The 26840-nt window shown below is 44.3% G+C and overlaps 1 protein-coding gene across 16 annotated transcripts; it reads right to left on the reverse strand.

Moving 5' to 3' along the window:
• On the reverse strand, nucleotides 1-25798 carry TPM3 (tropomyosin 3). 16 transcript variants are annotated; one of them, XM_064477780.1, is made up of 10 exons: nucleotides 25605-25798; nucleotides 24885-25010; nucleotides 15487-15620; nucleotides 14141-14258; nucleotides 13945-14015; nucleotides 13210-13285; nucleotides 11868-11930; nucleotides 11617-11686; nucleotides 10505-10583; nucleotides 1-1356 (listed from the first exon to the last, which is right to left on the reverse strand). In XM_064477780.1, the coding sequence occupies exons 1-10, from the start codon at nucleotides 25716-25718 to the stop codon at nucleotides 1353-1355; spliced, it is 855 nt and encodes a 284-aa protein (XP_064333850.1). In that variant the 5' UTR covers nucleotides 25719-25798; the 3' UTR covers nucleotides 1-1352. The 16 variants fall into 16 exon arrangements, with proteins under 16 accessions (XP_064333850.1, XP_010978588.1, XP_031292090.1 ...); XM_010980267.3 differs by lacking the exons at nucleotides 1-1356; nucleotides 13210-13285 and adding exons at nucleotides 8292-9761; nucleotides 12583-12658; XM_010980294.3 differs by lacking the exon at nucleotides 1-1356 and adding an exon at nucleotides 8292-9761.
• Between the last annotated feature and the right edge of the window lie 1042 nt (nucleotides 25799-26840).

Raw genomic sequence — 26840 nt, forward strand, 5'->3', positions numbered from 1 at the left:
TTGGAGGGACTGGTTCTTTATTTCAAAAAGACACTTATCAATTTTCAGTATCAAAACAGTTACACTATTGGTTTCTCTTTCTTCCAATTGGCTCCCAAAGAGACCACACCAAAGGAGAGTACACTTTAAGCCAACTAAGCTGCAGGATGCATACCTAACAGACCTCACTGAAACCTCACCAAAAAGGGGGGATTGGGTAAGGAAAGAAACTTTAAAAGATCAGCACACTGCCAGCCCACAGACTGTAGAGAGCTCTCACAGCCAGAAAGGGTGACTGGTGTGTCCCAACCCCAAAGAAGCGAAGTTTCAAAATAATATAAAATTTAAAAACAGTTTTGTACACAAGCTATTCAAGATTTCTCCAGCACTAACTGATACAAAGCACAATGAGATGGCACTTTTAGAGACAGCAGCTTCAGACCCAGGAAAGGGTGATGAGATGTTTCATATGGCTAAATTAGTGGCAAAACTGATTTTCTTTTTTGTCTTTCAAGGAGGCAGAATAGCAAATAAGTGGTCACCTCAACGTAAGGAGCAGATGATCCTGTGAGCAGCTGGGAACAAGGTAGAGATGGGACAAGGATTTGGTCTCAGACAGAGGTCTCACCATCTTGTTTGGTCACTTCTGATGAAAAAAATAAAAATAAAGTTGCCCAAAGATACCGTAAAGCTGAAAACCTGAACAGCCCTTTTTTTTTTTTTTCCTGGCTAGCTCCTCCTGGAATCATCTTTCTGGTTTGGCGGGTACTTTTTACAGAGCAATGAGGTTTCCTGTAATGGAATCTTTCTCTGGGCTGTTTGGCTCTCAGTAAGGCAAGCCCATACCTTTTTTCCCTCCTCTATGGAGAGGGCAAGATGCATTAAGCTGAGATGTTACCTTTCAAAAGTGAGAAAGGGATTAGACTGCTGCTTCAAAACGGGGAATTATCTGGAATGTTTTACAAACGGTTGCTATATCAACAACAACAAAAAAGGTAATTACAAAATGTGTACATCACAACATGCTTTTAAAGACACTTTGCATTGTGCTCACATTCCCTTAAATGTTGTTCCCAAAGGTGCTCAGCCTCTAGCCCAACTGGAATCTCTGGGGAGAGGCAGAGACAGTTTAGTGAAAAGGACACAGGGGTAGGGGTGGGAGAGGTGGCGAAAGGAGAAAGCAGCCTTCCAGTTAAAGATCAGCCCTCAGTTTAAAGGTCAGCTTCGGGCAGGCTGGCCTCAGGTGGAGTCGGGGTCAGAGGGAGGAGCAGCGGCAGGGCGGGACTGGGGTGCTCTACATCTCATTCAGGTCAAGCAGAGTCTGGTCCAGCATCCTTTGTGTACAGAGGTGCTCCTCTTTGGTGCATTTCAGCTTATCTAGTGGGGGTAAAGGAGAGACGTTATAAAAACTAGAAGCAAATTTCAAGGTCTACCCACTCTGAGAATAGCTCCTTTTGCAGGGAAACTGCAGACTGATAGAACAGCTGCCTTCTCAGCCACAGAAGTGAGCTGTTGCATCACTCGCTTTTGCAGGGCCTCGGGCTTGCTACCGAAGTTGCAGGTGTTGCTGTACTTCTGGGGGAGGGAGTGGGGGACCTTATCAGTCATTTCCTCTCCTTCCCACACCCAGCCGAGGCTTTCAGCTTTTGGCCACTTAAGGAGGTGGCCTTAAACATCAGCCATCCATTCTTTCTAGTCTTTGCCCACAGGATAACACCTACTTGAAATGGCTCACTGGAGTTTGACACATTGAGAACAGGATGGGCTTATTTCCACCAGTAGAAACATCAGAATCTCAACTTGAAGAGAGTACAGGAGGATCCTCCATGCACTACAGGCCTTCCCCCCAAAGTAGAAAGGTAAAGAATAACTAGTGGGGTAAATAAAAGAACCCCCATGGCTAAGTCAAAGACTCTCGAAAGAAAACAAAGCCAAGAATACTACAAAACATATACCTATAAGCAAAACCTTTTAAGTGAGATTTCTGCAGAGCTATTCATCAGAACTTGCCTGTGACACAGTTACTTAGAATTAAACATAAAACCAGGAAAGAGAAGCAAGTGGGGGGAAATGTCAGGAAGAAAACCAGCAGCTGAACATCAAGGAGAAGTTAATCTGCCCAGCAAGCAAACCACTCACAGTGCTCTGGGGGAGGTGGGGAAAATACTCTTCAACTCACAGATGGGGAGGGCAACACAGACCTATTCATATCCCACACCGTTTTCTTTCCCTTCCCTTGTATTCTACCCAGTCAGAACGACCCATCCCTGGGCCTGTAGATGAAGCAGTTACGACATCTTGTCAAGTCAGTCCTTTTATTGTTAGAAAACATCCATGCAAGGGAACATATCCTACAGTCAGTGCACAAGTGAAAGAGCAGCAAATCAGGGTGGAAAACAGAAAACTCTCCCAGGTTTTCACACTATAATCTCTCAGGCCCCTCCCTTCATCACCCATAATCTCTTAAAAAGGGAGAAATGCAGTATTAATATTAACTGTTCCCACTTAACAATGCAATTAGGAAGTCAACACTATTCTAACTGTCCCAATTAAAGAGCAATTTGCTTAGGGCCAAATAGTAACTTTTAAAAAGACAATCAGCTTTTTGCTGGGGTCCAGGTCAGCGGTGTGAGCCTTAAGCTGGGTTTAATGGGCATCAGTGAGCCCTGCCCATCAGTCACACAGATCATGCAGCGTTAGCTTCAGCTCATTAGAAAGCAGGCGGTTTCGCTCAAGTTGGCTGTAGAGACGCTCTGCAGCAGCAAAGGAGAGAAAACAAGAGGAGGAAAGGAAGAAGAGGAGGAGAAAGAGAAAAAGGGAAGGTTAGTAGAGTACCAGAAGTAAATTTTGAGACCTGGTATATATAACATGCATCTGTAAGGCCGGACGGCTGCAAGGAGGATTCAGACAGAGGGCAGTAAGAGTCAGTCAGTTGGTGGAAAAGACCAACTGAGGAATAAAATAAATTCAGACTGACAAGCTGATAGGATGACCTTTTGAGGGAGAAAAATATCTCCTTCACAGTGTTTATTCCCTGGATTGAAAAACTGAGACAAGTGAAACAGGACAAAGGAAGGAATACAGTTGGCTTATCAGAAATACATTTACAATAATCAAGGTTTGTAAGGAATTGAAGTGAATGGTTGAACATTTTTCTGCAAAAGCGTTCAATAGAGCATTACAAATGGGAGACTGGGATAAACACATCCACTCAATCCTACGCCTTCTGATGCTTCTTGTTCTAGGTGTTGGGTGAGTGATAGACCCATCATAATGGCCTAGTCAGTCAAAATCCAACTTTGCATTTTCCAAAAGAAGCTAAAACCTGTTAGAGCCATTAGTGTAGCCATTAGTCCCAGGAAGGTGAATTACTGGTACAAGCCAATCAAGATTATCCTGTTTTTCCAGCCTCCCTGGCAGCTAGGGGTGACCATGTGATTAAATTCTGGCCAGTGACATGTAGAGGGTAGTGTGTTGGAGGTTCTGGGAAAATTAGCTTTCCTTCCTGCCTTGAACATGGATGTGATGACTAGAGTTGCAAATTTCAACCTTAAAAGAAAGGTCCAGGAGAATCACAGAAACCCCAACTATATCAAACCACAGTTGCTCAAATCTAGACTTTTTATTATAAGAGAAAAATAAATACCATATTTATTTAAACTCCTATTAAGCTGTTCCTCATAACTGAATGAATCCCTGATATAACTACTTAAGTGCTCAGATCCCCTGGCTTTATCTGGATTTTCTACTTAAAGTACATCTTAAAGAGCAGGTAGAGACTGGTGATCGTTTTGTAACATACAGAAATACTGAATCACTATATTGTGCACCAGGAACATAGTGTTGTGGGTCAATTATATTTCAAAAAACAAACAAACTCATAGAATTTGTGGTTACAGAGGTGGGGGTGGGGGAGGGAGGATTGGATGAAGGTGGTCAAACGGTACAAACTTCCAGTTATAAAGAAGTACTAGGGATGTACTGTACAACATAAGTATAATTAACACTGCTGTATGTTATATATGGAAGTTAAGGGAGTCAGTCCTAAGAGTTCCTATCACAAGGAAAGAAAACTTTTTTGAATTAAAAAAAAAGTGGGTACAGAGAATCTAAATCCATCTGACCAACACAGCGGTGTGGAAATTTGATCTTCCTGGTCTATTCCTAATGTCAGCCTCTGGTGTTCATAAACAAGTTTCTTTCTATGTTTTACAGTCTGTTTCAAAATGGTCTCGGGACCTCAATATGAAAAAGACTTTCCTGCCTTAAAATCAACTGCATCTGTGGGCTGACTGTGGGCAATGCTCAGGCACCTTGCCTTCTAGGTTGAGGAAGATCCTAGGGGAGGAATAACCAAACGTAATAGGTGTATTAAGGAGAAGAACTGGAGCCAATTTTTAAAACTGCACTTCCCACTAAACAAATGGTTCTCAATACCAGGAATAGTGCCCCGCCCCTCCTTGTAGAGGGGAATTTGGAGGGGGGGGCAGGTTTTAACTGTCACGGTAACTAGAGGGCCCTACAGATATTTACTGGACAAGGGACAGCAGTAAATAGGACTGTTCGGTACATCCCAGAATTATCCTGGCCTAAAACACAAAAGTCCACCATTGAGAAACACTATACTAGTCTGTACTAGTCCATGAGGCCTGGGATTGGACCTGTCTTATTCACTGGGGTACCCCTGACAAATAGTAGGGGTTCAAATTGTGTTAACTCTTGTTACTTAAACTTTTGGGAGTGTATCACATATAGAGTCCACATGCACCCTGACTCTTCCATAGCATCTATACCTAAGTTAGTGTAGTTCCCACTTCTGTCTTGGGTGTTATCAGGATCTTATCCCTCAAAACAGCCTGGTCAATGAGGTTTTTGTTCCACTTAGGGAAGAAATAAAGAGATAGAGAAGAAGTGGGAGCATTTTATTGCCTGATTATACCCTGGAACATATGGTTCCTTAAGAACTGCATGAAGTCAGAAAGGTAAACGCAGTTGTTCTCTCACTTTGAATTTAGTAATAAGAAAAAGGTTTCTAACTCTGATATCTCTAATGACCGAAAATTCAAGATCAGATAATAGTTCACTCAAGTTCTTGATTCCCTGATAACAGCAAACAAAACAAAACAAAAAAAGCAAGCCAGAGAATCCATTTGGTCTGATGTTCCTTTTAGGGAACAATCCCATGGATGCTATATACATCCTTAGGGTTCCTTGGTCTGAATCAGGTCAATTTCATTCTGTAACAGGAAAAGGGAGGGTGTACTTGGAGCAAAGGGAACTATACCAGCTTTAAAGCCACAAAGTTCAAGGAATGAGGTAGAACAGATTTTTTTTTTTAATTTCCCTAATATTAAGGCCGGGGAGTATTCAACCAATACCACATGAATGCAAGACATTGGGTGGGGCTACGACAAGGTTGCCCAACATTAATAGGACAGTTAGTTACACCCATTCATTATGTAAGTTGGGGTCCAGCCACGTTTTGTTTTTTCCCTCATCCTAACAATGGTAATGAGGAAAGGAAGAATGGACTCCAGCACATCAGCCTGCAACTCTTTCTAAGAAATTAAGATGAGGGGAGAAAATTAAGAGGTCAAGCATTTCGCTTTGCGATTGCCAATGATGCTTGATCCCATTCCCTTAGCTAGCCCAGGCACAAGTAACAGGATAGCTTCTATAAGGATACAGAACATTAAACAAAATAGTGAATTTATTTTATTTTTTTTAATGGAGGTACTGGGGATTAAACCCAGGACCTCATGCATGTTAAGCACACTCTACCACTGAGGCACTACCCTGCCCCAAAAGAGTGAATTTATTATGGCACAGTATTTCAAATTTCCCTCTGCTTCCTAGCTTGTTGGTCTCTATCCTTGCTTACACCAGACATGCCCATCGGGAAAGACAGGAGCTACAAAATATTACACCTCGCTTTTCTTCTAATCTCTCTTCATTCTCTCTTACTTCTTTCCTTTGTAAGGAACCTTCCTCTGTGCCAAAGTCAACTCCTTCTGCCTAAATACTAAAACATCTACAATTGTAATACTCAATGCAGTAGCCACTAGCCACATGTGGCTAATTAAATTTAGATGAACAAAAAGCAAATAAAGTTAGAATTTAGCTCCTCGGTCACATTAGCCACATTGAGTGTTCAACAGTCACATGTGGCTAGTGGCAACCATATGGAAATTCTTGCCAAAAATTCTGTTGGACACCATTAGTCTAGGCTGTACTTCATGCCTTTATTTTCTTTCCACCAATTCACTCTTCTGTTCCTCTCCTTGTCCTTAATGCTCAAAATTTACCCTCAAATTAATAAAACATCAATGATAACATCCTATCTTCAGTTATCTTCCTTCTCTACCTGTTGAAGTTGAGAATCACTGGAAACCATCCAGCACTGAAGTTTTTGAAGTACCAAAGCTACTCCTTCTCCCTTTATGCCTCTAACCAGTTCCACTGGGCTTCCTCTTCTACACAGATTTTCCTCTTTACTCAGTTTTTCTTTTTACATTTATAATTATCTTTTAGGGTTCGATTTTATTTCCATGGCCTAAACTGCTTGTCACCCTCATGGACTCCCAAATCTCTCTTACATCAGTCTCTCCCTCTCAAGTCCTAGGATTTGGTTTTCATCTGGATACCTGCCAGTTTTTCAGACTTATATTCTTCTCTGCTTTCCCTTGCATCCTCAAACCAGGACCACGTGGTCTCCCTACACCTTTAAAACCACCATTTACCTAGGCTTGATTTCCTCCTTGCATTCAGTGGCCAGGCCATGCAAAATGCTCATGTTCAGCGCCATCCCCTACTACCGCTACTCTAGTTCAGATTATTATCTCTGGGAAAACTGCAAATCCAGTTTTTCCCAAAATGTGGTATAGTCACTGCTAGTGATATGCAAGATTTCGGTAAACATTTGTGAACTTTAAAAAAAGTATTAGCAGAGGATCGTGTAGCTCAGTGGTAGAGTGCGCTTATTTAGCATGTACGAGGTCCTGGGTTCAATCCCCACTACCTCCATTATCTGTCTATAAATAAATAAATAAACCTAACCCCCCCCCCAAAAGTATTAGCTATGTTATTTTAATGTGCATTAGGAAACCCTAGCACATCAAAATCTTTGATTCAAATTAGAATTGTGCAGAGTAAGAATAAAACAAATTGGAAAATGAGTAAATTAAAAAATAATAACATAGGCAGTATGTAAATATGGCAAAAGCTATCAAAAGCGGTATGCAAATGAATGAAATTTTGGTAATCACCATCTTAATGGATCATTTTGATAACCTGCTCCCCCTTTCCAATATATTCTTCTTTATTTTTAAAATTTTTATACAATTAAAAAATTACTTTCTGGGGAGAGGGTATATATAGCTCAATGGTAGAGTGTGTGCCTAGCTTGCATGAGGTCCTGCGTTCAAACCCCAGTACCAACATTTAAAATAAACAAATAAACAAACAAACAAATCTGATTACCTACCCCTACAAAAAAAAATTACTTTCCATTTACAGTTATTATAAAATAGTGGCTCTATTTCCTATGTTGTACAATACATCCTTAAGCCTATCTTACACCCAACAGTTTGTACCTTCTTCCAATATATTCTTAACTTAGCTGCCAAATTAACTCTTCTTACATGCAACCCAGGACATATCCTTGTTAAAAATCTCTAGTGACATCCCATTATCTATAAAATAAAATTAAAACTCCCCCTAGCCAGATTACAGCACATACCTGTTCCCTACTGTATCTAAAGGACCTTTATACCTATTGCCCTCTCTACACCTTTATTTTTGCTTCTCTTCGACCAAAATGCTCAATATCTACTTTGCTCAACCAGACTCTGCTTGTCAAAAATCCAATCTTTGCACAAGGTTCTGGGTTCAATCCCCAGTACCTCCTCTAGAAATAAACCTAATTATCTCCCCACCCGCACCAACAAAAGATAAATTAAAAAAAAATTTTTTTAAAGAGACTAAAAAAAGTCTAATCTTTTGGAATATATATATATATATCTGAGTACTATGCTGTACACCAGAAATTAATACAACATGTAAATCGACTATTTTTCAGTAATTAAAAAAAATTGTTTAATGGAGGTACTGTGGATTGAACCCAGGACCTCATGCATGCTAAGCGTCTGCTCTACCGCTGAGCTGTACCCACTCCTATTTTTCAATAAATAAACAAAAAATTAAACTAAAAAAAAATATATAAAATAAATAAAATGAGGAGACATGTTACTACTGAATTATCATGAAAAAAAGTAATTTTCAATCTTTTGGAACCCAATAAAAAAAATGAAGAGGCAAATTTTAACATGTTTATTAAGTACCTATTTTGTGCCTCCTTCCATGAGACTTTTCTAATCATCTCCACTGCAATCAATCTTTTCCCCCACCAAACTCCCACAACACTTTATTATTTGGAGTACTTATCACACTTCATCTTTAGTTTTAAATATACATTCTCTCTTCTAGATTTGGAGCAATCTGAGAGTAGGGATGGTACCTCGAGCTTTGATTGTTTCTGTCTCCACCTTAATACCCTGAGCCTAAATTAATAATAACTTAACCTGTACCTTAATCTACCTTAATCGTAAAGGTTGTGTGGCAAAAAGAAACAGTATGGACAGAAAGAAACCTGAATTCAATGAGACCCAAAGTTTTAAATTAGGGAAATTTTCTTTACCTGGCTGTATCTGTTTAAAAGAAAGGCAAGTTTTAAATATATACCCTGATGAGAAACTAAAGTACTAAGTGATCAACACTTAGGTGCTGAAATAAGTACAACCGATGACTATCCTATCCAGATGAAACCATCTCTGTACATAAATTAGAATAGGATTTCCAAAAAGTCAGTATGTAATTCCATAATATAAACTAGGAACAATTTTACTAGCAACAATTTATCACATTTATGCACGTAATAAATTACTACCCTGTGCACATTATTTGAAATATACATGACGGGTTGTTTTTAGTTTTTCCAATAACAATCATTTACCACTTGTCTTACATCCCACTAGCACATACTAGCAGGCAAATGGTAGTAAGCCTCAAATATGCAAGAAGGGCTTAAAGAAAACATTAAACTGTTGAAAATTTTACCTATTATGTATTCTTCTTTGACTTGGGATAATTACTCAGTTTTGTGGTAATATATTTGGGTCCACTGGGTACTCTGCGGATGCACCATTTGAACCTCTGGTAAAAGGTAAACAATTATGTACTGGGAGACATTTCAATGGTCTCTCAAAGGAGGAGAACTTGAAGAGAAGACTGAAACATTCCAGGCGGGATGATTTAAGAACCTGGTAGTAAAGGTCGATGATCTCATTCAGCTTGAGTACAAGGCTCGAGCTCCTATTCTAAGAGACCTCTGCTAGTCCACCACTCTGATAGACTCAATCAGTTGAATTTAAATGTCAAGAAAAAAATAGACACACACAAAAGTGGCTTTGATTATGTAAGTCAGAGGAAGGAGAGCCTACAATAGTTGCTCCCCACACCATACCCCCAAGGCTCCTTCTTAGGGACAGCAGCAGCTTTGTCAATGACACAAATGCAGGGTGGCATGAGGCTTCCAGCAGCTTAACATTTTAATTTGGGGTGAGGGGTAGAAGAGAATACATAAGTTGCTTTGTGGCCCCCCGCTCATCCTAATGCCTTGGGGACCAGCCAGGCTGACCCAAATGGAATCCAGAGCGAGAGTGGGGCGTTGGGTTCCCCGAGGAAAGGGGGCAGATCCAGAACAGAGCAGAAACGGTGATAGTTATCTGTATGAAAAAGTAAGGAGACTCTAGGTGAGAAGGACTAGCATCAACCTGGACAGCAGTTTGGGAAAGGATGAGGAGAAGAAGGAAGAGGCAGCAGTAGGAATGAGAAAAGAGAGCCAGACACTACAGCCTGGGTCCCTTGGCTTGTTTTCAGGGTTAGTGGGAAAGAGGCAGATTAGCATCAAGGATCAGGGATTCACAGCAAACAGATTAAGTCCCCAACAACTCTTTTTGGTGCTTTTTACTACCTGGCTTGTTCTGGGACTCAGCTCGATTTTTAGGTGAATTTGGTACTTCCAATCATGGGTGTTTCCCCTGAACTTTAATATCAGGGCACAAATCATACACACCCAGGAGGTCTGAATTTTGCTGTGTAACGTGAGGGCCCAAGTCACTGGCTCTCTGGGCCCTAGTTCCTTAACTGTATGATGACATGATTCTACCTTCAGCAGTATCCCTTTTGAGAAGACCAAATTTAAGACACAAATAGAAAAATACTGGTGTCATAATGAAGGGATTATGAATAAAAAGTGTAAGAATTACATAGATCAGTAATGTACCAATGATCCAGGATTAAATGCTTCCCCAGCTTTTGCCAACAAGTAACCAGCACCAATGTTTTAAATATAAGAGTGGAGAATCTAGTTTCCAGAAGACAAAACCAAAGCACGCTATGCACAGCCTGTACCCCCACCCACCCACAAGCCAAGGTCCCAGCCCCACTCTGCTGTCAAGATAGTTACATAGAGGTCATGTCATTGAGGGCGTGGTCCAGCTCCTCGCTAATGGCCTTGTACTTCAGTTTCTGGGCATAGAGCTCATCTGGACAGGCACAGGAACCACAGGGAGGAACGAGGGGACAGAGTGAAAGATATCAGAAGCAGATGAAGAGAGGGAATCATTAGAAATTAGGGAAAGTGTGACCATGGGTCTAATCCCACAGTTAGGAGAATATCTATCCTGACAGCCATGACTGGACATTTTCAGATCCACTATCCCCAGGACCAATTGGACTTCCTGACATCTCTCATCAATTGCAGCCTGGTTGAGAACCTGGGCACAGTCATGACTAGAAATTCCTATTACCAAAGGCACTTAAGAGGATACCACTCCCACCCAGTTAACCCAATTCCTAGCAGTGATCACACTGAATTTAACAAAAATAGAAAAAGGAGAAAATACACAACATTCAGACACTTCTCCACCTACCAAGCGTGACCAATATTCTTGGCCCCATTGCTCTACAAGTTGCCTCCCCAAACTTCCCCAAAGAAAGAACATCCTGCTACCCAGAGCCTACCAAAAGAGCATATCTCAGAGTTCTCAGAGCAAAGTACATTCTCCTTCGATCAGGTGGATGCAGCTGCCAAACTGTGGGGACCAGAAGTATCCAGAAAGCCCCTGGCAATGGTCAGCTCTGAGAAATGGTTATTCCACAGCTGTGTCTCTTGGTGAGGTCCCCCACAATTTGAGTGGTGAATAGGATTGCCAAAAGTAGCCATGGGATGACACAAGACACATTCTTGTTGCCTTCTGAAAATATGGCTACCATTTCAACCCAGATACTAAAGAGTTAGGACTACAAAACTGGAGGTGTGTGCCATTATCAGTCTCCTCCAAGGGAAGGATGCAAATTCCAGAATGTTAGGTAAAGTCTTATTATTAAGGGAAAGGATTAAACATAAAAATCCAGTTCCAGGGTTTGACCCACTTCACCCAGCTGTGGCACAGGACAGGGCATAGGATGCATGCCAAAGCTCTACCAACTCCCTTTGGTGTACAGGGAAAGAGGATAACGGTCAATGGGCAAGGTCTTCCTCTATATTTATTTTAATCCCTCTCCCAGGCTCCGTACCTTCCAAATCATCAATTGTCTTTTCCAGCTTGGCTACCGATCTCTCAGCAAACTCAGCACGGGTCTCTGCCTAGGGGAAATATGAAACCAGTCAGAATCTGAGATGAGTAAGACAATTAGAGAAGCATCTTTATTTCTTTCACCTTCTACTTCTACACCTTGCAGAACCACAGCCAGCCAGTCTAAGTCTACATTAATGCCTTATAAACCTCTAAATGTTGTGGGTCCTTCCTCAAATCCCCTCAGCTTACCTCCTTGAGTTTATCAGTAAGAATCTTTATCTCTTCCTCATATTTATCTTCTTTTTGAGAGTACTGTAAGAGAAATAGAACACACATTTCAGGATAGAAATGACTCACACGGAGAATGCCCCCCTCCCTACATTTACTTTTACATTGAATGTCCTCTTGGATTTAATGTGCTGAATGATCCATGAGAAATAGCAAGGCCCATTTCAGGACAACAGTCCTTAAAATCCACAAATCAGTGTCCTTGGCACCCTGATACCCTCATATTAAGAGTCCTCCTTTACTTTTGTAAATGGACCTAAGCTTTGATCTTATTCAAATCAACCCAAGGAGGTATTTTTCCTGCCTCCTGGTTAATGAGCAGGTGTTGTGACACCCCGAGGCCACATGGCTGAAACAGTCCCACAAGATGATAAAGACAAGTCATCTGTCTCAATTGCTCATTAGGTCTCAGATCTGGTACTACTGGTTGCCCCCATCTGTCAGCATAGTCATATCAGCCTGAGGAGAACATGACCCCAGGCACCTGAGACCGGGAAGTTATTTTAACTGAAGCAATCAGAGTGTGCAGGAATTAGCACTAAACCCAGAAACTGGAGAGAGGATAGGTGGATACTTCTCACTGGATTACATAAGGAATGGGCTGCTCCAGTCTTTCATCAAGGGCAGGGCTGGGCCCAGGCCCCAAAGCCTGTCACTTTTACAAACCAGCCCCTACCTTCTCCGCCTGAGCCTCAAGAGACTTGAGGTTGTTGGTGACATTCTTCAGCTCCTCCTCCAGCTCAGAACACTTACTGTGAATATTTTAAATACCGCAGGAGAGGAAAGGGGAAGAAGAGAATAAAAAAAAAGGGAGAGAGACACACAGACATGAATTGAACCTATCTGTGGAGAGAGTTGGAAGGCATACTGGGGGAAAGAGAGGTTCCCGGGGCATCAGAGCAAGCGTCAACCCTCCTCCCGCTACCACAGAACAAGTCAGGAGTTGGACCTCCTGGGCTAGGCCTCAGAATGTTTGGATACTAATAAAGAAAACACTTGAGGGAAATCATTACAGGGAACAAATCATAACTGCTACCTGGGGTAGAGGTAGGAACAAATGCCCAACCCAAATAGGCCCCCAAATCACCCAAGGGAAGAAGAGGCCCTGTGAAGAGGCAGTGAAGCAACTAGGAAAGAGGAGATGAAAGATGCCAGGTAAGTGGAGAAGAATGGAGCATTCCATGAAGAGATGAGAGAGCACTCAACAAATCAACCAGTGGAGGGGAGGCAGCTGCAAAACAAAACAAAACCAAACAAAACCACACCATACACATAACCTCTCTGTGGGTTTAATGGTTAGTACCTTTTCTTCAGCAGCACTCAGACACTTCAGGTTCTGGTCCATCAGTCTGATCTGCTCATCCATCTCTCGGCAACGGCTGTTAGTGATAGTCACAAGGATCGCACAAGCCAGGTTGTGGGGAGGGAGAAAGGTCAAAAAGGAACACAGCAGGGAAACAAGCAGCAAAACGGGAAAAAAAAAAATCAAACAATGGGAAGAAAACATCACCATGGCCATGATATGTCATGTCTAGGAGAGGGGAATGCAAGGGAAGCACAAATAAATATGCGTCAGCACTGACTGTTACACAAGGCCCAGAAGGTGCCAGCAGGGGAGGGCATCACGTCTGCCTTTGCCCTGAAGTTCCCCAGCAGATTGGCAAAGTGGTAAAAACAGAGGCAGAGCTCAAGTCAGGACAGCCATTTCAATGCCTCCAGGAGAAGCAGAACCTTCAGATGGAAGGACCCAGAAGGGTCTGCCAATTAACAGCTCACCACTTTTAGGCTTCCTTTTTCCCCTTAGTTTGTAAACCCTCCCTACAAGAAGTCAGGGAGCTCCAATTTGTCACCTGTCACTGGTCAAGAGAGTAAAACCCAAAGCCATTCTTAGGGACTAAACAAAAGCATTCTGGATGCCTTCCACTCTCTAGGCCCTGTTTAACAAGGTTGAAGGAATGCTAGTTTATTCACATTAGTGCCCAAGCCAAAGGGGAAGGAACAGAATGGTACAGCAAGATTTGGGGAGCAAGATACTCACGACTCTGCCAGCTCAGCTCGTTCCTCTGTGCGTTCCAAGTCTCCCTCAATAATCACCAGCTTACGAGCCACCTATGGGAGAAGACCCAGGTACAGCTCAGAGAGGCTGAGAAAGAGCCCTCTCCCTCTCATGATTCTTTTCAGAAGCCCCACGCCACTGGAGAGAGAGAGAGACAGACAAACTAAAAGTGCCTTACCTCTTCATACTTCCTATCTGCCTCTTCTGCAATGTGCTTAGCTTCTTTGAGCTGGATTTCCTGGAGTTCCATTTTTTCTTCATCTTTTAAGGCTCGGTTTTCAATAACCTTCATACCTCTGTCAGAAACAATGCGGACAAATGGGGTACTGACATCCTGGGGAGCCTGTCATCAGCTCAGCTCCAAGGGACCCGGAATTGCACCTTTTAAAGCCCATTCCTCTCTGCTTGCCACTCAAAAAGAATTCCCACAGCACCCCCCACCTTAGTTTAATTATTTTATTTAAAGTTTTTTCTTATAAAAGAAACACACGCTTATTAAGAAATGAACTATTTAAGTGTATAGTCTAAGGGCATAAAGCAAAAGTAAGTCTCCCCAATTCCAGTCCTGCTCATCAGAGGTAATCTCTTACATCATAATCCTTCCAGAAATGTTTTATACAGATAAAATGCCAAAAATCGCATCTTCACTTCCCCACACCCCCAAGGAATCATACTACACTGCTCTGCAACTTGTTTTCCTCACTTTCTATAATTTGGACACTATTCTGTAATAGTACACACATAGCTGTCTTACTCATTTTCACAGATGCACTGCATTAATGCACTCCCAACAGGGAATTTCTAATTCTGAAAAGCCTTAGCTTGATCCTATGCAAGTCATTCCACACCTGTATTCTCCTTTAACTCACAGGTGGCAAGGAGCCAGCCAATTGGCTATTTTCAACAAAGATGTGTTGGTCCGAGGACTGTGGTTCTCAACCTTAGGCACACATTAAAATTATTGGAGAAGCTTTAAAGACACCAATGCCCAGGCCCCTTTCACAATGGATCTGGGGTGGGATCTAGACATTCTGATATATTTTTTTAGACTCCCCAACGATCCCCATCGTTCACTCCCGTGATTCTCACCATGTTGCCAGAGGTGAGAGAGCTTATTAAACCACTGATTGCTGGGCTCCACTTCCAGGGTCTCTGATTCATAGATCAGGCATAGAAGCTGCTGAGGATTTGAATTTCTACCAAGTTTCCAGGTGCTCCTGGTCTGGGACCTTACCTGAAGAACCACTACTTTCGGAGGCTTACAATTCACTCAGTGAAGGCTGTCCTGGTGACCCCATTTAAGGATCATTAGGTCAATTTATAGAGAAACACAAATTACAAAAGGGTCACGAGTCCAGGTAACCCCTACTCTGTCTTCATATGGAGAGAACATGTAGAACAGAAGAAAAGATCCTATAGAGACAGGTTACTGTTTTAAAAAACAGGTTTATAAGGAAATCTAGATCAGAGCCATCCATTATGACATCTTTTGAAATCCACACTTCATCAGGCCCCTCTACACACCTCTCACTCTCATCAGCAGCTTTCTCGGCTTCCTCCAGCTTTTGCAGGGCAGTGGCCAGGCGCTCTTGAGCGCGGTCCAGCTCCTCTTCAACCAGCTGGATCCTACGGTTCAAGGAGGCCACCTCAGCCTCAGCCTGCGTTTCAATGAAAAAAGAAAGCAGGGGCACAGTGAAGAGACACTGAACTAACTATGACACTAAGAGCAGAGTTGACCACCCCTGGAGGAAGCCAGAGTCTCGCAGGGTGAAAACTGTCTTAGCTGAGATGCAGTCAAGATCTAGCAGACATGATTACGTATTCTCTATTATTAGATGTATTTTCCTCCCTTTCCCATCAATGAATTCCCATATGTTCCACAGGAAGAGTGTTTTGAAACTTAGTTCCTTGCCCCATCCAGTGTTAGTACCACTCCCTTTCTGGACTCAGTTCAAATTCCTGAACACACTAGTGTCAGGAAAGGTAGCCAGTGAAGAGGTCCTTCTGAGCTCTGGCTTAGAGGTGTATCTCACTCTGCAGCAGCTTTCTTGTGTCTCATAAGGTGGAAAAATTAAAAAGCAAGCTTTTCTTAAAGAGGGAATCTTGGATTAGCTATTAATTTGCTCCTTAACTCAAGCTGTTAACCCTCTGATCACCTTACCCTAACAAACCAGGAGGATGAGTAGCTAAGAGAATAATGTTTTCCAGAATAACCTTCCAGACCAGAAAGCAAAACGATGGAACTCTGGGATGCCTAACCCACATCCTTTCAACTTGCCTTCCCACCTCCCACCTTTTAAAACTTGACAAAAAGGAGCTTTTTCAGGCTAAAATTACCAGCTATAATGACATTACCAAAAAAAAGTAGGGGCCACAGAGAATGTTTCCTCCACGCCAACCACCACCCCTCCAAATTTCTGAATTGTAACTTGACTCCTTTCCACTCCTCTAGTGATCCCTTACCCTCATCCTCTGGTACTGCTTGACAATGCTCTCCCTGGCCTCCACCCCACAATAAAGCACAGGCTAGAGTCCAAGTAATCCCATGCCTCCTCCTTGGCCATAGAATAAGAAACAAGGAAAGGAGACAGCTGCACGTGCGTGAATTCTACTGGTGGAGTAGCCTCCCTCAGATGACTGCCTTTCCCCTCCCTACACCTTCAGTGGTGGCAAGTACAGTGACTGCCGCAACTGTACAAGAATTTAATCTGCCCTGCATGCTATCCAGTTCAGATGCTTATCCAAGTGCTTGGTTAACCCGATCTCTCTTCTACAGCCCAGATTGTGCCTGAATTCTATTACCCTGATTTCCTCCTGGCAGTCAGGGGTGGGGGTCGCTATAGAAGTAATCTGGGCCACCAGCCCCTATGGGAAGGGATATAGCCCAAAAGACTCCTGTTAAGAATCAGGTTATTTGGCACCAACTTTCCAAATACAAACATGGAAGATTCAAGGGACTGCGGGGCCAGGGCTATACAACCACTGACCCACAGGAAAAGAAAACCAAGACACCTCCATAAGCTGAGAGTACCACGAAATCATTTGTGTCTCTATTCAAAATGGCACAAAGACAAGTATTCTCTGGTCCTGTCTCAGGAAAACAGGTGTACCCTAGGACAACACACATTTTGCCTTACAAGCTCCAAAAAGGCCAAGGACAGGTCAAGATTAGGAGAATGAGTCCCGCTATCAGGCAAGGACTATGAAACACTGCCAGTACAGCGACTTATCCCACCCCACGCCTCTTCAGATGCGTAGAACTAAAAAAGCGAAGCATGGACCCAGATTTGAAGGAGGCTTCTGAAACCCAAGTCCCCACCCAGCTCACCAGTAGTTACCGAAATGAAGCAGAAGATGACAAGCTATGGGGGCGGGGTGTACAGTTTCCATGACAACAAGCTGGCTAGGGCAGCTTCTCCCACAAATCAGCATATACAACAGAATTCTTCACAAGGCTGAAAAGGGAGGAGGAGAAAACACATCTCTGTGCCCTAACTAGAGCATGTGCACACTGAACAAGCCTGTATCAAAAGCAGAACCCAGGAAGGGAGTCCCAGCAAAAGCATCAGAGACCCAGTGGTGTTGAGGGTGGGGAAGGGAGGAAGGCAGTTACTGTTCTCTTTTTTCTACTCCCACAAAGGATCAGTATCAGTTCTCTTTACAATGAAACGAAAGACCTTACAGAATCAAGATCTGTTAAACGTTTGAAGGAATAAGGGAAGACACCCACCTGACTTTTCCTTCAAGCCAGAACCTATGCACAATGCTTATCCCTTTCAGGTCAGTCAAGTCCTACCAAGAGATTGAGTGGGACTAACTTCTGCAAATCAGAATGGGAAACATGGCCCTGGGAAACATTAACTTTACACTATTATATCATTCTAGGTTTAGCTTGCCTAGATGTGGTTTTGATCTTTCAGCCCGCCCACCTCTGCCCAACTTGGAGGTACACTCTGAGGTCCTTCCTTCAGGTAATAACAGGGTTCTCCACTGCCGAGGAAGCAAAGATCCCAAGGGAGGGGGTGGACACAGCAGCCTCTCGGTCACATCAGAAGATGGCTGACAACAGCTTCAGTAGTGAAATGAGTTTGGTTTAAATGGTACCATCCTCCACACTGAAGAGATTCCCAAAGCACGTCACAGCCATCAAGGCAAGAAACTGACAGGGCACTCACTGGTGCTAGGAGGCAGATGAGGGCCAAGGACAGCAGGGGATTAGCCTAAATCCGGCATTCTGCCACTCTAAGGTTTCTCTTTTTAGACAAAAGCCACAGATGAAATTCAAAGGAAAAGAGTAAAGGCAAAGTTAAGGCTTGAGCCCTGTGAGTAAAGGACTGCTCCAGTTCACCGTGTTCACAAATTTATCTACCCAGGGAGATACTGTGTCCTTGGGGACTTTAAATTTCATCAAGGGGGATGGAAGTTAGAAGGGAGGGAGTAGAGCTATCTGTCCGCAAGTAAACAAAGGTGGAGTCTAAGCGGAGGCACTCAGAGCAAAGGGCTGTTTGCCTCTCCCCTATGAGTATGTGCTCTAGTATGAAGGCAAGAGAAAGGTAATCAGCAGGAAAGCAAATCTAAACCAAAGTAAGGTGATAAAGCCTGTTGTTTAGCCCACCAGACCCCACAAATAGGCAAGCCACACAATAGTCAGACATTCTAACCACCACCACCACCCACCCCTTGCACACTAGGAATTTGGCAATAAGGCCAGAATCGAAACTGCTGTTGAAAGCCTACTCACTCCCTCCAATAGTATTCCTAAATTTTGGACCAGAAAAAAAGGCAGGGGGTGGGGAATACCAGGGAGAGTTACAAGTATGGAAAAGCTAAGGTGGACTGTACACTTAAAAATGGTTAAAATGGTAAATTTTACATCATGTGTATTTTTACCACCACCACCACCATACACGCACAAACCAGATAAGGAAAAAACACTACTTTTAAATATTATGTTGCAGTCTGTTTCAGTTTCGCAAAAATGTGCAAAGAAGATTCAAAATCGAAAGTGGATTTGACAAGGTACTAAATTATAAAAGGTCAGTCTCCAGGCCAAGGGCAGAAAACACAGATGATTCCACAACAACTCAGTCTCAGCTCTGGACTCTCAGCTTCCTAACAAGGGCTGGACGTTCACACAAAGGAACCAGAAAAGTAATTAAGTGACAGTCCCACTAACAGCATGCCATACCATCAGGGAGTGCTGAGCTTCCAGCTCTAGGAGGGAGGAGCCTGCAAAACCGACATTCCAGAATGCCCTAAGAGGATAACAGGTAGTTCAAGCACCCCCCTCCCTTCCCACAGGTGTCTTCAGGAGCAATTCAAAGTTCACTAGAGCAGAAAGTCAAAAGATTAGGCCCTCTCAAGCTGAAGAGAAGACACTTGTTTCATAAATATTTAACTATCACCCTACTTCCCCATTTGAGGACTTCCTCACTAGACCTCACTGAGCCCAATAAGCAAATTTGGCAGGCTCTGAGTGAGGGAAACATCTAAAGCTGCTCCCTCTGCTGCCTATCACCCCAGAGTCACCAAGGGTGGGGTAAAAGGAGATAAATTTTCTTGCAAGGAAACTACCAAATCTTGGGGTGAGTGGGGGAGGACATGCTAGGGGGGAAACCAAATCCTGGGCATGGAGGGGGGACATCATCTACCCTAGAACTATCCCCAGGATGTCCATACTCAAATGTTAAGCCTAAGACTCTGGAGCTCAACACATGGCTAGTTCCTTCAAGCCATCTTGTCTTGCCCTTTAAGGGAACCTGGTCTCCAGAACAAGGGAGATGAGAAAGTGTCACTAGTCATAAAGAGTCACCCAGCCAGTCCATCTCACTTGAATTGATAATTAGAAGTTAGTGGCATAATGAACAGAGGAAAAATCCACTGAGAAGTGGGTGACTGAGGAAGACAAGTGCCAAGCATTTCTATGCCGTTTAAAAAAAAAAAGAATATTCTAATAATCTTTACCTGGAGGGCAGCTGTCTCCCCTTCCCCTCCCAAAGCACATTCTCAGCCACTCCCCACAGGAGAGGCCAAAAAGGAAAACAAACAAACAAAACCAACTTACCAAGGGAAAGAACAAGGAATACCAATAAACCACAAGAGTTCTTTCATTAGGTCTTCAAATTTTAGCAAATTACTTTCCTCTCCAGCCTCAAGATCCTCCAAAACCAAAGCCTCAACTCAAATCAGCTCTACCCAATAGAATGCACCCTAGACCTTGGAAAATCTTATATAAGGCTTACTAAAACTAGTCGACCACTTCTAAAATGAAAGTGGTTTCAAGAATCACCACTCATTCCATTAATGTTTCATGTTTCAACTTTCAGTTGAACAAATACTTATTGAACTGGGGGGAAAAAAGGCTGTAGTGGACAATTGGGAAAGTATCAGAGTAACATCACTAGAGACCCCTCGGAACTCATCATTTTGTCTCCATCAACCAGAAACCTTGGCAGAAATTGGCACTCCATCAGATTCTCTGCCATATACACCCACTTATCAGCTCTGCTTGGAAGAAGTGTTTTTAACCGGTTCAGCTTGCACTCTTCACACTTCAGCAACAAAGGCCTGAATCTGGCAGAAGTTTCTGCCTTCCCGGTCATCATGGAAGCTGGGCAAGTTTGGCTGGCTCCTATATTTGTACTAATATAGGGAATAAAGTGCCATCTCCTCCCCTCCCGCTTCACGTCAACAGAAGGAGTGGGTTTAGCAGTTGCAAGGTCTCTCCTTAAGAGGAAAGGGCCCCAAGCCGGAGGATAGGAGGCGGTGGTGTGGCCTCAACCTCCTCCAGGGAGGGCACCGCGCTTCCTCTCAGGCGACTGCTGCCTCATTTCCTGAGCAGGAGGAGGGAGCGGAAAAGCTGCCAGCAGGCCAGGCCGGGGGCTTTCCGGCGGCTCCCCCCCCCACCCCCACCCTTTCACAGTAAGTTCGGCTCTGCCCCTCCTAGACCAGAGAGGCATCCACCTACTCTCACCCCTTGGGCCGGAAACCTCAAAAGAGAGCAAAGTCCCCCCTCCTTTCTACGGGGAAGTGGGGGAGGGAGAGGCCCCTGAGCCCCTCCCCCGGCCGCGCCCGGCTCCGAAGGGCTGAATGAATGAGCTGGGAGAAAAGAGAAGGAAAACCACTCTCCAGGCCCCATGAGGCTCAATTCCTTCAAAGGTCAAGCCTGCTCGCTGAAGCACCCAGTTCCCCCCTCTCCTGCTCGATGTCCAACTGAAGCTAAGCTCCACCCAGCCTTCGGGCTTCAACTTCATCTGCGAGTATGCTGCGCCCATAAGGACCATGCTTCACCGCAAAAAACAGGACCCAGTTCGGGGTCCCATCTGCTCCAGCGCCTGCCCCTCCCTCATGCACCTCGTCCTCTCCGTACCTGTTCCCGGGCCCGCCTTTCTCCCTCCACTTCCCGCTGGAGGCGCTCGGCCCTCTCCTCTGCATCATCGGCCTGCTGCTGCAGAACCTGGATCTTGCGCTTCACTGCCTCGATGGTGGTGATACCAGCCATGGTGCCCACCCAGCTCTTGCTAGCTCTCGGGCTCCTGCCTCCTCCGCTCGGGCTCCGGCCTCCTCCGCTCGGCGCTGCAGCCGCTTCTCACCCCTACTTCCGCCTGCTCCGCCCTGAAATACCGGAACTCACCCACCCGCCCGGATGTGAGGTCACCACCACCGCACCCTCCCACCGCCAGGCAGGCGGGAAGGCCGTCCACTGGAGGGAAGCCCGAGGGGCGGGATCTCTCAGTCGCCCTGGACGACCGCTCCCAGCCTCTCCCTCGGGCCAGTAAAGGGGGGCGGGGCTGGGAAGAGGGAAGGGTACCATGGTAACCGGAAGGCGCGTCTCGGTTAAGCCTCTCCAGCCACAGGGCAGGCTGCCCACAATGGTTGGTCTCTGCAGCCGTTACACACCCGCAGTTGACCCCTCACTCCCCCAATGCTGATCCTCCACCACCTACCTGCCAGGGCACCCTGTATCCTCTCTACAATATAAACATCCTACAAGCCTCTGCTTCCACCCACCCCACAAAGGCTCCAAAACCAGGTGCTGAGAAGAGCCTAGACTTTCTGGGCCTCATTTTCAAAAGAGCCCTGCTCTACAGCCTCCTTTTAAGTTCCGCTAAAGTAGGTTCTCTGCATCTTCTGAAAGTCAACGAAGGGAATTAAGGGAGGGTGAAGAGATGGGCAGGTTGGCAAAGTTCTCATTCTATTTGGCATCACTTGGAAACATAAGTGTTCCATTTAGAATGTTGGTCTTTTCCTCTGTTAACTTTTGAGAGTCAATGTGCACCAGCGATTTACCAACCTGCCAGCCTCTCCAAACCTTGAATGATTCAGGACTTGATAGTTAATCATCTCCTACAATTCCTTTTGGAGGTGAGGAAGATATCTTATGCCCCCCTTTTAACAGGAAGGAATCCTCTATTAAGGACTATTGTTACCAGATCCTTTGTGCAACAGCAAGGTATGAGTACCTGGAAAACTACAGTACTGTGGAACTCAGCCTCCATTCTGTGTTATAGCTTTCACCAATTTCACTGTCACTTCTGCTTCCAAGTACCCTAAGGAGCTATTTATGAGTTAGAAACTGCCTAAATTTTCTAGGCATTTCCATGCAGTTTTTAAAAGCACAGTAGTAAAGAGACTTGAGAATGTTTTTCTTCCCTCTGATTTCTTTGTATTCCTTCCACCTTCTCAGTAAGTAATAGTAATATCTCTCCTGTGGTACAGCTCTCTTTTCCCCTAGAGAACTAGGGTGTACAGCAGGATTTAAAATTAAGAATCCTAACCCCTGAAAGGATTGATAGGTAAGACAGGTGCAGCCCTCAATGTCTGGTTCTGAGGACACTGCCACCAGGGGCTCTGCCTTCCTATCTCCATTTAGAAATACTGAGCGTTGAGACTATTCAGAGGAAACAGAAACAAATAAATAATTTGCTTGATAGAGTAACCAGTACCCTTTGATACCCCCTACCCAGGAATTGGAAAGAAAAACCAGCCTCAGTAAACTCTACCCTGATGGCCTAAGAACTTTTCCAACTCTTTGGAGAAATCTGATGAGAGGGACTATGGAAACAAAAATGAGACTTTGTCATCTGGGTGCTGATCAGCAGAGGGCACTATTGCACCCCTCCTTTGCCCTAGTGAAGAAGCAGAAGACTTCATCTTGGACGACCCAAAGGAGCTTTGAGAGCACCACTGCATTCCTGGGGCTGGTAGATTTGAACAGATAATCTTCTCTTGATTCAGGAAAACAGGTGGATTGACTCCTAATGGCCTTTAAAAGTGTGATGGATGGGCAGCAAGGGGCCCAGTGCTATTGTTTTCCTGGTGACCAACAATACAACAGTAAATCAACGGGTGTATATGTCCATCCTGCCCCTCTTTTCCCCATCGCGCCCTACCTCCTGTCCTTAAAAAGGGGTGTTATGACTCAATGTCCTAACCATTGCACTCCTCTTTCCCTTTGTTTCACCCTAAACAGATTCTAATTTCATCTCAGGTTAAAAGAACTTCAGACATGGTTGCACAACATGAATGTTCTTACTGCCACTGAACTCTACTCTGAAAAATGGTGAAAATGGCAATCTTTATGTATACTTTTCCATAATTAAGAAACAAACAAAAAGGACCTTAGATGAACTGGGGAGGAAACAGATGAGTTTTGACTTATCTTGCCACACCATTGCCCTTTCTTGATTCAAAGAGTCCTAGCAAACCCTATGCTTTCCAAAAAGGCTTCTCAGATCCCCAGAACTCCCTGGGTAAACATGCAGTTATTGACTCCTTCCTCCCTCCCTTTCCCTTATATCCACATCAGAGTAATATGCTGTTTGCTTGTTTATTAACCTCAAGGGTAGAAACTGAGCTGTGAACTTCCTTTGTATTCAACAGAGCACCCTCCCCTCAAAGATGCAGACATTTTTGCAGGGAGCAGGTAATTAGGTTTATTTACTTACTTTTTTTTTAGAGGAGGTACTGGGGATTGAACCCAGGACCTCCTGCATGCTAAGCATGTACTCTACCACTTGAGCTATACCCTCCCCCCAGAAACTTCTTCTGTAAAGGGCTAGATAGCAAATGTTTCCATCAATACTGGGACATCCTTTTGCTGCTGTTAAGATTCCTGTGTTACTTTTCTTCCAAAAATCTTTTCTGTGTAGTCTCTCATTTATCTCTGTGGTAAACTTCAAGGTTGAAGATGAAGGAAAGTAGGTGATTATGAGATAAGGTGAAGTGGATAAGAGAATTTCTTTCATTTTCAAATGGGAAAATTCAGCCCTAGAGAAGCTGAGTGGTTTAGTCAAGGTCACAGTGTAAGTTATGGTGGTGATAATTTTACCCTCTGAGAGTCCTTATTTCTATTATAGTCATCCTAAGATCCTCTCTGCTGCCCTATAAACAATGCTCCCTATGACATCTCTGTGGCATAAGGACAGATACCCACACTAGCCAAGGTAAATAAACCCATATAGGGCCAGGGTCAGTGTGACCTCCTTTGTACCATTGTGAAATCTGAGCTGGCTTTGCTGGGCAGTTGAGAGATGAGAGTTTCCCTATTAATACACATATCTACGTGCCAATCCTTGGATACAAAAGCTAAGAATGTGGCATGGGGGAGGAGGTGGGATAAGTGATAGCAGTCTGGACTTAGAGTCCCTTCCCTCTGTCCAAGTCCAGGGAAAGATAATTAAATTCCTGGGTTGGGCGTGAGAAACATAAGAATTCTACATGTCTTTAAGAAAGAAAGTCTATGCCATGACAAGGGTATGCCAGCATGTGATTATATGAAAAAATGCATGTGGGTGTCTATGTCTGTGTTCTGTGAATCCACAAGTATTTATGTGTCCAAGTGTGCTTAGAATTTAGTCATTTTAATGTGAAGATCTATGTGTGTGGATTCAACACCCCTCCCCCATCTCTCTAATACTCACATCGGCTGCTTTCTTCTCTGCCAGCTCCAGCTTCTCCTGGGCATCCTTCAAAGCTTCAGAATACTTGTCCAGCTCATCTTCTGTCCCCTTCAGCTTCTTCTGCATGGCTGCCAGCTCATCTTCCAGCTATAGAAGCCCCAAGAGTCACACACAAGACATACATACACAACAGTGCAGACTCAGACCCTGGGGTCTTGAGCCCTGACAGACCCCTGGGCCCATCCTCAGAGAAACATGAGTTCTCCCTAGTCAGTTTCAGCCAACCGCCCCAGGAGTTATGCTGTTGGCTTGGCCTGTGACTCTGTGAACCTTGACCCTAAGATGACCAAGCCATGCTTTTCATTTAGATACTGGGATGGTAAGTTTCTTAGGGTGTCGATGTCTGTGACTCCATTTAAGGGAAAACAGATGCTACATGCCAAGCTCCTATCTTTTCCTCTCAAAATCAGAGGTTCTTCCCAAAACATGATCCACTCCCACTTAAATCCAGCAGACATATGGTGGCTCAGAAGGGGCCACTGACTTCCCCAAGGTTACACAGGCAGTCTAAGGCACATACCCTAGATGACCTCTGCCTATCCAGTGAGACTGGGGAAGAAGAGGAGTCCCTCTCACCCAAAGGATGAACTGTTACCAGTGGTCACTGCGTTTCTCATGAAAACTTTCTTCCATCTCAGTCTTGTTCACCAGCAGGTGAGAGAGACCAAGGCTAACGCCTACCTGTTTACTTCGTTCTTCTGCCTGTTTCTGCTCAGCTTCAGCTTGCTCTGCCCGATCCAGAGCATTCTCCTTGTCCAACTTCAGCATCTGCATCTTTTTCTTGATGGCCTCCATTGTGAGCAGTGGCCGTTGGTGAGCTCACCTGTGAACACTGGAGGACTGGAGACTAAGGCAAGAAAGGAGGAGCTGCTAGCTGAGTGACTAATTCCCCAGACCTGAGCCTTTATCTATGCGTGTGGCTCCACCTCTCACGCCTAATATGGTCTTTCTAGCTCCCTCCACCCCATGATTATTCTCTCGGGGGAACACAGGGTGAGACACTTTGATAGACTGACATCACCAGCAAAGAAAAATTTACGAACAGCTGAGGCTGATTTTAGACAATGGAAACTGGGGGAGGGGAAAGGTTCTCCCTGACCCTGAAGTGACTTTCCACTCACTCTGGGCAGCTCTATGGGTATTTTAAAAGAGCAGGGAGAGGGGAGGGGTAGAACATTGACATAGAGACGGGTACTTTGGCAATTCTAGAACAGTAGTTTTCACCCAGAAGGTCCTGCTTGCCCTTCAGCTTCCCCCTTACTCTCACCCGAGCTAGTGTTGGATGCTAATCAAATTCTATTTGTTGAGTTTTACCTTTTGACTCCTGGTATTCAGGGAACTTGAGCAAGTGAGGAGGGGCGGCTACTCATGATCCTTGACAATTCCCCCATATCCCCAGATCAAATTACTGTGCTATTTTGAGACTCTCTAATTGGCAGGGAGACTTCATTCCACCCCCTTAAGAGCCACAGGGACGGAGTAAGAGGGTAGGGTTGGGATCTGGAAGGCTATCCCAGTGCTTCAAGTGGGTCGGGGTGGCAGGGGACAGAAAAGTGGAGGACGGTCAGAGTAATCCAGATAGGATCATGTCCTCCATTTCCCCATAGTGATCTTTAAATAGAACTTTTATATTCTTGCTCTCCTCTTTTCCACACCCTCTGCTCCCCTCTTAACTGCCTCTACTCATCATCATAATCATCATTACCAGCTCTATTCTCCCTGGCTTAGTTCCAGGCCATGTTCATTCTTCTACTTGAACTCTTTACTGGCAGGTGGCAGTTGGTCCCAGACACTGGCACCATGCAACCTGAGAACATGCCAGGGGGGAGATGGGTGCTGTTCAAGGTGACCAGAGCTATCAGAGAAGAACATAAATGGCTCTGATTGTCATTATGTCAAAGATAGAAGGGCAGTATT

This window comes from Camelus dromedarius, chromosome 23 (genome assembly GCF_036321535.1).
Source record: "Camelus dromedarius isolate mCamDro1 chromosome 23, mCamDro1.pat, whole genome shotgun sequence".
NCBI classification, from domain to species: domain Eukaryota; kingdom Metazoa; phylum Chordata; class Mammalia; order Artiodactyla; family Camelidae; genus Camelus; species Camelus dromedarius.